A 12217-nucleotide genomic window follows, 5' to 3' on the forward strand; every position below is an offset into this window, starting at 1 on the left:
TCTCTGTATACCTAGAGATTCAGAAACCCAAGAAACAGACCTGCAGATTGAGGTTGTCCAAAGAGTCTTTGAAAAATGATGTCCTCTAGAATTAAAGATACAGTTCCTTGATTTAAAGATGGCTCTAATCAAGCAACTTCTAACTTAATGGAATAGGAAGTGGTATGCTGTAGCTACTTGTTGCAAGCTGTGCACTGTAAAATATTACACAACTGCATGAATGTCTTCATGCAAAACGAACTGCTCCCAACTTACCGCAGTTGTGGTGCCTTTATTATCAGTGACACACGTTATTGCAGAACCCTACTTTTACTGTGATTAGGCAAACATGGAAACTACCTGACTCACGATGATTTCCAAATAGGCCTGACCCCACTTTTTAATGCCTTCATCTAAATCCCCCATTACTTTCATTTAAGGGTATTACATTATTTACTCCTACTGTTTTATTGAACTGACAGTCTCATCAGTCTTCTATAGTGATTGGGGATCTGCAGATTGGGCATGGATTAGTATGCCTCTAATCACTTGAAATGTCCCTGAAGACCTTTGGCACACTTCCCACATCTTATGGTACTTTCCTTCATACTCAGTTATATTTTTGCCTTTAATTTTTTGTATCGTCATTTAAGTTGTCCATCTTATTTCTTTTAGTAGAATGATGAAACGGATAAATTGCTACTCACCATTCAGTGGAGAGGTAGAGTTGGAGACAGGAACAACAAAAAGACTACTAAACATGTAAGTTTTCAGCTAGAAGGCCTTCTTCTGAAATACACACACACACACACACACACACACACACACACACACACACACACACATTCATGCAAACACAGCTCTCACTCACATGACCAGTGTCTCTGGCAAGGGCGCGAGTGTGCATGTGTGTGTATGTTCCAGAAGGATAAAGGGCACTGCAAAAAGAAATGGGAAAATTGACTCCATTCTCTGCTTTGTTTAATCGCCCTGTTCAGGTGTTGAATTTGTGCACAGAACTTATAATAGTGCCAGACTGTCTCGTTCAAGTAGGTTGGAAAAGAAAGCTTTGTCATAAAACAACTGTAACAATTATTTGCATTGAGCAAAAATTTTTTCAAGAAAAATGTGGTAAAGTTATTACAACAGAGTTTCTGTTAGTGTTCATGTTTGTGACAAATCAAAAATTGTGTGCAAAACTTGCGCTTTACCAGATGCTTGACTTTCATGGTCAGTATGATTACTAGTTGAATTATCTGAACACACCGACTGAGTCAAAACAGAGCTACAGCTCTCTGCTGGCTTTCCTTCAATCATTCCAAAAGTCAACATAGCATTTATTGTACAAATAGTGAAGAAGAATTACATCTCGTTTACTATATTGAAGCTGTAATTAAGTCAAATACTCACCCCATAATGTCCTTTTTAGAGACGTGCTAGTCTCAAAATCATTGTGGGAGACCCTCAGGGGAAGGTGACAGGAATGGAAAGAATGTAGTAAAGTTACAATTTGAGATGGCCCATAAGGTGTGTTTAGATGGTTCAACTATTAGGAGCACAGTCAAACACAGTTTGTAGACTCATGTCTAAGACTTTCTCTGTTTGTCACATTCTGGATCCCCAACTTCTGCACTACAAGAGTAAATGATGTCTGTCTGAATTATTGGTTAGTCAATGCATATTTTGTATGAGAATATAATATGTGTTATTAGCTCGCTGCTAGCAAACATAAATTTTCAATTTGTACTTTTGTTTGTAGCGATACAGCACCTCTTCTACAGCAAAGAAAATGACTGGGGGTTTAGCCATTTTATGTCCTGGCAAGATGTTCTAGAATCGGATAAGGAGTATGTTAAGGATGACTCAATTACGCTGGAGGTTGGTATAACTTTTTAGTATAAAAAGTAATTTTGTAAATAACAGTATGACTAAATTATTATGCTGCTTTATTTTTGGCACAGTCATGAGCATTTCTCTGTGTTGTTACCTGTTTCGACCAGCCAGTGGTAATTTGCAGACTGTCAGTAGACATTACTGAAGGCAATGTTAGAGAGCAGTTCATTGTATTTGCAGAAGGAATGTTTAATGGAATAGCTGTAACTCTGCGGAAGTAGAATGTGATATGATTTTGTAAACAATTAAAAAATTTAAAAAAATTAAATTTTAGCAAAGTAATGTAGAAAATGAGGGAAAAATAGGTTGTTGCATTTATGTTCGTTAGCAAAAAAGAGTACGAGATGCACACTGATGACTAGGTGGTGCTGCATTTGTTACAATGTGTAGCTGCTAGGACACAGTTTCCTCATAGAATGCCAGACTGGAGAGGGCAGTAAGCAGCAGCATTAGATACTGCAGCTTCTCGCCAAGCACTAGTGGGCTGTCAGGAAGGTGGCACAGCAAACATCAGATATGAGCAATTCGTTGCAAGTGTCGAAATAGGCGTCATTGGAGACTTTGTTCAGTTTCAATGAAATCTTGTCGGTTTACAAGCTGCATCTCTTCGAGTAAAACACTCGAGCTTTCAAGAGCTGTGTCTGCCACTGTTGTCAGTAGTGAAAAATAACTATCTGCCAGAACGCAGAACGCACGTTTGACAGCTCCTAGGAGCTTCTCCCCCCCCCCCCCCTCCCCCCCCTTCACCCTGTGGGAGTGAGTGATGTCAGGTGGCATGAGGGGCCAGTGTCACATTTGAAACTGCCACTCCTGTGTCCCTTCAAGTGTCAATCCTTGGTCTTTGCTTTTGTTCAGTGTGCAGAGCCTGCCATCAAGCCCTGCTAAATGTGTACCCCTGGTCTCTGTTAAAATTGTTGCTGTTTATCCTGATTTCAGCCACTTTTTTGATGACAACAGATTCCCAGTATGACTGTATTTTAGGCAAAACTCTGACCTCTTAAGACCTATGTTATCTTTAAGGAGACACAGCATTTCTCTTGCAGGTGGCCTGAACACTGGTATCAGTCCACGTCTCTTCAGCATGCATCCTATCTTACTAGAAGCTGCTCCACAGCATGGAAATATGCAACTGGTTCAGCCTCTTTCACCAATTCACGAGATGTCTATCATCAATGGTTCCTGAAGCCTTTACAATTTCTCTGTTGCTGTAACCATTCTTTCTTAACACATGCTTTGGTCCCCTGATGGGACAGAGCTACATGGAGCTGCTCAACTTGGTTCCACACATGCATAACTCTGGCCCTCTCTGGAAGATTACAGACACTGCCATTACATTTATATAAGCAGAACACTTCCACCCTCAGTAGTCATTGATTTTATCTCCTGAAGACAATGCCAGAGACATCTATTGAAAGCTCTTGTGTTTTATTTGAAGTGACACGGATTGTAAACTGAGATGATTTTATTAAACCATGCCACTGGGGAAGAGGCTAGACTGTTTGTTCAGCAGTTTATCATGTTCTTTCATTCTTGAAATGAAAATCTCAATTTCTCCACCTGTTTCCTTAGTGTGGAAGATATTTTGGTGCCAATATGATGATTCTCCATAGCAAAATATGCGCCTAAAGCAGTTTTATTACTTTGGTAGGAGCTTTCTTTAGATCATATATTGAATGTTCTACCTCTCTGGCCTTTATATTTCATATCTCCATTGTGGCTTGAAATCTTACAATCTCCTGCTGTTTGTACTTGCTCTCTTTCTTCAGTAACTTACGTCTTATTTGTGTTTTAATGTTATTTGTCCTTCTGAAGATGATTTTTATATTCACCATATAGTGGAGATGCTGAGTCGCAGATAGGTACAACAAAAAGATTTTCACACTTAAAGCTTTCGGCCAATAGGCCATTGCCCGAAAGCTTTAACACTTTGGGTCCTGAGCCATTGCGCTCGGGTGTCTACCATAAAACCTGGCTAATTTTAACGTATTTTAAACTACTACAACTCGTGAAAGGTTTCAGTTATAGCAATAAAATTACTCTTATTGAAAGACCTAGACTTTCTTGTTTAAAACCACATATATTATACCTTTCTCTTGAATTAATACATACTTTTGACAAGCGTTATAATAATAACATTGTTTTTGAAAAAAAAAGGAAAAATTGGTCAAAGGTATATTCACTGTATTTTCTAGAAGGAATTTTTTTTTATTTTACACAAAAATTGTAATTATGATGGATACAGTATGTCTTATCTATAGGAACTTCCTGTAACTATTTTAGGATGCAATTTTGCTCTTTGTGTGGTAAATTTGGAAGCACGGCATTTTGCACAATGCTACTTTACATTCACTACACTGGTAGCTTGTGTCTTTTCGCCACACTTTTCCAGTCAGTTTTTTTTTTTTTTTTTTTTTTTTTTTTTTTTTTTTTTTTTTTTTTTTTTTTTTTTTTTCGGAGAACACACTACACGCTGTTTTTGTTTCAGTTTCTTACCTACTTCTGTCTCAATCTTTTCCAGGAAATGATTTCCAGTTGATAGTCTTGAGAGTCCAGATGGACCAGGTCGGGGTTCGAGATCTTTGCTTTGTGCAAGATCTGCACAGATAACTGTCATGAAATGAGATGTTGTGAACTGTTTTCCAGTAACCTTATTGTATAATATGCAGGAATTTACAGTCACCATTAGTATAACATGGAATGCCAACTTTCTCCACCACTTCACAGTTCGATGTTCAAATGCGCCGTATGACAATCGCTGATCTGTTAAGTCAACACCAAACTTGTTTTTACTGTAGTCCATTACACATGATGGCTTTGACTTCTCTCTTCCTCTCTGATCAGTGAAAGTGACCATCTCAGCAGTGTGCCTTCTACTTATCATATGCACATTTCTTTTTTCCTTCCAACACAGTGCTAACATATTTCCCTTACGCCTGAAAATAAGTTCACCTCGCTGAAGGTTCGGATCTTTTATAGCACGAGGCAATCCCTGCTGAGATTTTCTTGTTGTTCCCACAAGAGCAGTTTTTGCAGCTTCCAGTTCTGAAGCAAGTATTGGACTTGGGTAGAATCTGTCTGTAAACAAAGTGTAGCCTTTTCCTGATAGATTTGCAAGCAATGTCTTTACCAGAGTCACTGTGTCAGACCTTTCACCCGTGTTTCCGTGTAAACAGAGAAATTCCATATGTAACCTGTGTCAGATTCGGATAACATGTACAGTTTGATACCGTATTTATTTGGTTTTTGTGGCATGTACTGTCTGAAATACACATGACCTCGAAATTTACACATGCCTTCATTTATTGTAATTTTTTGAGATGGTGTATACGCACGCTGGAAATTAGCACACATATTATCTAGAAGGGGTCTCTCCTTGTGCAGTGGGTCATAGCCAGTTTCTCCTTTCCTCTTAGCTAAGGAATTATCACTAATGTGGAAGTTTCTCAAAATAGAAAGAAATCTGTCACGGCTCAAGATGTTTGGACAGAAATTACACGACACAACAGGGTTTTTGGACCAGTGCTCTTGTATACATGGCCTCACACTTACACACACACATGGACTACAATTGCCAGAAACTTCCTTATTTGCATAAGTGTAACTCCTTTCCACATTGATAGTGAGCAGGTGGGTGAAAGGGAATTTGTGCTTCGTAATTTCCTGATGCGTTGTTGCTTTATGTGTTTCATCACACTGTCTGTCAGGAAATACGAGAAAAATCCTAGAGGTGCACTGTTCTGGTCTAAACTGACAACATTGCATATTCCAGATTGTCCTGAGAATAGATCAATATCTGGTGCACGATCAGTAGTTGTCCAACCTTCCTCAGAATCGGTGCGGTGCGCAGGTTTCGGCTCGTTCTTCAGGCACAATGTAGACAGGATTACTTGCTGCTGAAGTGCTTGGACACCTGCTCTCCTCTTCTGAATCTATCGGAAGAGTAGTATTTGCAAACAAAATCGTAATTACGTACTGAGAGTTTTTTCAGTGAAAATCTGAGCAAAAATTATACATGTTTTGTTGTCAGAATTCTTTACCTGAACTGCCAGAAACTTCTTCTTGAACATAGTCCACATCATCATCAGAGTCATCTACAATATCTTCCTCTGACGAATCAACGTCACTTTCTTCTAAATCACAATGTAACTCGCGAGCAATTTCTTCGTCCATCAAGCCACGCTTCGCCATGTCGACGCTACTGAGGCCGCGCGGGAAAAAATCGCCACTCACAAAACACGACAAATGAAAAGGGAAGCACACCCTTCCACAGCATGCCTGCCCCATCTAGTGACCAGTACTCGAACTACAGTCTATGCAGTGTCTCCCAAACAAGTGGGAGCCGTAAGAACACACAAAGGAAGGAAGGGGAAGAACGAGAACCTGCGCCCGTAAAATTACGGGCCTACGACTTTCGGGCAGGCTGTGTACGCCCGTATTTTTACGGGCGTCGGCGCCTAAGTGTTAAGTGTGAAAACCTTTTTGTTGTGTCTACCTGCGACTCAGTTTCTCCGCTATATGGTGAGTGGCAACTTTCCTTCTCATAACATTGTTACATTCCATCCTGGATTTTCCATTGTTTGATTTTTATATTGTTTCGACATGTGCTAGAAATTGGTAACTGAATTCTGAAATGCTCATCTGACTGCTAAAAATGTAAAAGTCGATCACTTTACCGCTAAGACAGTATGCCACATTGTCCTAAATTATTTTGTATTTGTGATTACCATCAGGTGAATGTGCCCTGCTGTGTAGTTTTAAAATGGTATTTTTGGTCAAGAATTATTTATTTTGAACATTGACACAATATCATTGAGTGGAAGTGATTGTGGTGTAAGGCTACAGATAGAGAGATGCTAAAAGAAACGTGTTTGGCCTTCAAGAGAACAATGTGTAATGCTGTGAATGACTACTGTAGAAGAATATTGTCAGATGTTATGATATTTCACAAACACAAAGAAATTCTGGGTCATATATCAGGGTGTATACGATCCGGGAAAAACCCCGGGAATTGTTTAGAATTCCGGGAGTTTTTCATTGTTTTAGTTTTCATTTAAATTTTTGTGATTTTGACTGGTAAGAACCAATACCCTAACAAAGGATATTATTGTGTCCCGCTATTGCAGAATGGTACTGCAGCACCAAAACATGAACGGGAGAAAAAAAAAAGAAAATAAAACTTAAGTTGCAAAGGAAATGCGCCGTATACAACAAAACAGTGCTCGTACAAGTGTCTGCCAACAGTAAAGTGTGTCAAAGGCTTTAGGAATGCTATGCAATACTTTATAACAACAAATTGCCACCGATGAGCGTGACGTGACAACTGTTTAAATTAGATTCGTTTGAGCAGTTGCGGGCGGGATCTTGCACAAGCACAGTTGAGTCGCGTACGAGTAGTACCTTCTCCCGCTTCTGGTTACGGAAGTGTGGCTGGGTGCCACTACTTAATATTGCCCCGGTTCGGAAATATCATAGATCCGGGGCTGATGCACAGAACAGTCAGAGTTGTGGTAGGCAGGTGGGTCGTCTCCACGTGACCTGTTTTTACGTTCAGTGGTTTTGTTGTTTCCTCTTCGTTTATTGCTCTCATGTTAAATGATAACATAACAAATTTTTGTGACCAGAAGCTATAAAATGATTTAAAATACATTCGCTTAATTACGGCAGGCTAAAATATGTTAATAGTTTCAGATTTTATTTCCACCTTTGACAGTCAAGCATTAATCGCCTTACAGAACAATGAAGTTAATTTTGCTGGTTTGCTAAAGAGATTTGGCTTTTATTAATCCTTTCTACTGAGACAGTCTATTTATTTGAAACGAAGTGTTTAATTTCACACTATTGGCTAGTTTCAACTGTTCGCTTCATTCCAAGTGCACGTATGGCATTATGTTATAATAAAGAACCAAACATGAGTACTGGTACTCAAAGAAAATTTACATACGGATGTGCATTTTAAGCTGAATTATGCACTTAAGTATGGTTCGCAAAATCCCGACGCTCTTGAAGTATCCTTTGATGTCTTGTTTCTTTTGACATATGTAAGATCTTTTAATGTTTTACACGTACGAACATATGGGCTTCCTGCGTCATCGTAGCTGCGCAAGCGCGGTGACGCCAGTTATCTGGCACTTTCTTGCAACTGCTGAAACAAACCTATTTCTAACAAGTTGCAGGAAAATATTGCGAATGGTGGTTTGAAAAGCGTTACATTCAAAGCAGATTTCCTTTTATGCAAGATGAATTATGTGTGAGAATGTACAGTGAATTTCTTAAATCACAAAGCATTTGACTCTCATTTACAAATCCTCTCTTTGAGGATGACCATTTAGAAGTATTTCGAGCCCAGAAGATGAGACATTTGCGTTGTTATTAAAAATTTTACTAGCACATTTGTGTGTGTATCTTAAAGTGCAACACACGCAAAAAAGATCAACATTATATGTGGAAGCTTAGCTTCTCTTCCAACTTATTAATCTTAGAGACCAATATTATATGTGAATTTAAACCATTAACTTTTCTTATTTGTGTATTCGCGCTACTTAAGAGTGATCTTGCTATTGGCTGACTACCTCACGTGTCCTATTGCTGTCATCAGATGGCGAGATCAAGTGAATGAGCTATGACTCTTACAAAAGCGCATCACAATCTCAGTTTCAGTGCTTCGGAAAGTGACATGCGTTATTTGGTGGAATTCAAATTTATACCTTCGTAATACAAAAATATGCATCGTGCATGTTGCTGCACATCAAAGGTCTTTCAAAACGTGTTTTTCCTCCTGAGTTTCGTTTTCTAAAGTGCCGGGAAATTATACGTCGGTATATAAAACCATAAACATTCAAAGGATTGATGAGTTTTACAGTGCCGAGGAAGAGTATACTGTCACTTAACATGGAAAAAGTGTATTTTCATCTGGAAGAAAGTGTATTTTTAACCAGGAAATCCGGGAAAAATCTGGGAATTTTTTTTCCTTGTCCACGTATACACCCTGTATGTAAAGGCTGTTAGTGATAGCAGATTTAGTGTCCAGTCCCTAGTGAATGGGACAGGAACTGAAATTGAGGGTAGCAAAGCTAAAACTGAAATGTTTAATTCCATTTTAAAATGTTCCATTACAAAGGAAAACACGAGAATTTCCCCAATTTAAGCCTTGTACCATTGAAAAGGTGAATGAAATATGTGTTAGTGTCAATGGCGTTGAGAAACAGGTGAAACCTTAAAATTGAACAAAGCTCCTGGGCCCGATGTAATTCCTGTCAGATTCTACACAGAATTTGTGGCTGAGTTAGCCTCCCTTTTAACTATAATCTATCATAGATCCCTCGAACAGAAACCATGCCCAGTTCTTCGGGGAAAAAAGCACAAGTCACACCCTTCCGCAAGAAGGTTAGAAGAAGTGATTCACAAAAGTATCATCCGATACCCTTGACATTGATTTGTTGTACAATCTTAGAACATATTCTTAGTCCAAACATAATGAGGTATCTCAAACAGAATGACCTCTGTGCCAACCAGCATGGATTCTCAAAACATTAGAATCCTGTGAAACTCAACTCAGTTTCTTGTATGACATTCTGAAGGTTTTGGATCAAGGCAGTCAGGTAGATAACAGAATTTCTTGATTTCCGAAAAGCATTTGACTCAGTACCACATCTATGCTTATTATCAAAAGTACAATCATATGGGATATCAAGTAAAATTTGTGACTAGATTGAGGTCTTTGGACTTGTTATCTTGGATGGACAGCCACAGTCAGATGTAGCAGTAACTTCAGGTGTGCCCCAGGGAAGTGTGTTTCAATCCTGCTGTTCATGTTGTATGTTAATGACACTGCAGACATGATTGATAGTAACCTGAGACTTTTGCACATGATGCTGTTATCTTTCATGAAGTACTATCTGAAAAAAGTTGCATAAATATTCAGCCACATCTTGATAAGATTTCAAAATGGTGCAGAGATTGGCAGCTTGCTTTAAATGTTCAGGAATGTAAAATTGTGCAGTTCACAAAACGAAAAAAATGTAGTATCCTATGACCGTAATGTTGATGAGTCACTGTTGGAATTGGGCAAGTCGTGCAAATACCTGGGTGTAACACATTGTAGGGATATGAAGTGGAATGATCACATAGGCTCAGTCATGGGTAAAGCAAATGGTAGACTTTGGTTCATTAGTAGAATACTGGGGAAGTGCAATCAGTTTGCAAAGGAGACTGCTTACAATTCACTTGTGCAACCGATTCTAGAATGTTGCTCAAGTGTGTGGGACTCTTACCAAATGGGACTAACAGGATAGTGAACAGTACAGAGAGGGGCACAAGTTTGTTTAACCTATGGAAGAGTGTCACAGAGATACTAGAGGGACTGAAATGGCAGACTCTTGAGGACAGACGTAAATGATCCTGATAAAGTCTATTAACAAAGTTCCAAGAACTGGCTTTAAATGGTTCTAGGGATATACTAAGACTCCCTCCCTCCCCCCCTCCCCCCCCCCCTCGACTCCCCCATATATTGGTCACATACGGGTACCAAGGATAAGATTAGAATAATTGCTGCACATGCAGAGGCATTCAGACAATCATTCTGGATTGGGAAGAAACCAAAACCAACCTAATTCCAACATTGAACCCTGCCTCTTCCAGTTCATACCACCATCCAACTGTGATCCACCTAACCACCTGCTGGTCACCTACCAGGAATTCCTTATTTCCAACTTAGCATCATCATCCTTTCAGTAGAACAAAGAATAGCCATACACAACATCAAAACAAATGACAACCTAATCATCCTACCTGCAGACAAAGGTTCCAGGACTGTTATGTATTGCAGTGACTACCTGGCAGAAGGCCTGTGCCAATTGTCTGACCCCTCCACATATAAACTGTGCCAGAGTGATGCCACCCCTGCAGTCCAACACAAACTTCAGACCCTGCTTAAAGCCTTTAGGACCTTCCCAGAACATCTCCACTGAATCCCTTTATCTCTTCACCCCGATGACACCCCACACTCCCGCCTTTTGCATGCTCCCCAAAATCCAGAAACCCAGCAATCCTGGATGCCCCATTGTGGCTGGTTATTGTGCCCCCACTGAAAGAATTTTGGTACTCATTGACCAACACCTCCAACCAGTAGCCTGTAATCTACCCTCCCACATCAAACACCTTACTAGCTTGCTTCTAGCCCACAACTACTTCTCACTTTGAAGGATAGGTATATAAACAAATCTGCAGCACCCTCGTGTGTCAACCTTTATTATGGGCCATCTAGAGGAGACCTTCCCAGCCTCCCAAAACACCAGACACCTAGTCTGGTTCAGGTTCATCGATGATATCTTAATTATCTGGACCCATAACCAAGACACGGTATGTTTGTTCCTTCGCAACCTCAACATCTTCTCTCCCATCTGCTTCACATGGTCCTTCTCAACCCATTGTGCTACCTTCCTAAATGTTTATTTCCTCCTCTGATGGCTCTGTCCTCACCTCTGTCCACATTAAACCCACCAATAGTTCCTGCATTTTGACAAGTGTCACCCCTTTCACACCAAAAAATCCCTCCCATATAGCCTGGCTACCCGGAGATGGCATATCTGCAGTGACAAAAACTCCCGTGCTCAGTATGTTGATGGTCTCACCAAGGCCTTCACAGAGAGGCACTATCGTCCAGACCTAGTCCGTAAACAGATCTCCCATGCCATTTCCTCTCACAGTCCCATTCCTTCCACCCCCCCCCCCCCAAAATCAGCCACAAAGGAATGTTCCCTTCATCACTCAGTACCACACCGGCCTGGAACAATTTAGCCATATCCTTCGCCAAGCCTTTGATTACCTGTCATCGTGCCTTGAAATGAGGAGCATCCTACCTGAGATAAAATGTGGTGGTCCGTCACCCACCCAACCTCCCCAATATCCTAGTCCATCCCTATGCCACTCCCAATCCCACCCACTTGCCACAAGTATCATATCTCTGTGGAAGACCCAGGTGAAAAACCTGTCCAAGCCACCCAAGCAGCACTTCCTGTTCCATTCCTGTCACAGATTTAGCCTACCCCATCAGGAGCCAGGCCACCTGTGAAAGCAGCCATGTCATTTTCCAGCTCTGCTACAGTCATTGCACAGCTTTTTATATTGGTATGACTACCAATCAGCTGTCCACCAGGAGAAAAGGCCACTGCCAGACTGTGGACAAGAGCAAAGTGGACCATTCTGTGGCACAACATGCAGCTGAACATAACACACTTGATTTCAATGGCTGCTTCACTACCCAAGCCATCTAGATCCTTCCCTCCACCACCAGCTTTTCTGAACTGCACAGCTGGGAGTTATTCTCACAACACATTCTCCGTTCCTG

General features: G+C 40.4%; 1 protein-coding gene across 1 annotated transcript in view; it reads left to right on the plus strand.

Annotated features, from left to right (window-relative positions):
- LOC124593708 (ubiquitin carboxyl-terminal hydrolase 7) overlaps positions 1-12217 on the plus strand; it is a 211545-nt gene that overhangs the window by 5340 nt on the left and 193988 nt on the right. The window contains exon 5 of the mRNA XM_047132015.1: positions 1739-1857. Coding sequence (XP_046987971.1) covers positions 1739-1857 — 119 coding nt within the window. The remainder of the gene's footprint in view (positions 1-1738; positions 1858-12217) is intronic.

The sequence above is a fragment of the Schistocerca americana genome, chromosome 2, assembly GCF_021461395.2.
Source record: "Schistocerca americana isolate TAMUIC-IGC-003095 chromosome 2, iqSchAmer2.1, whole genome shotgun sequence".
Classification (NCBI taxonomy): Eukaryota; Metazoa; Arthropoda; class Insecta; order Orthoptera; family Acrididae; genus Schistocerca; species Schistocerca americana.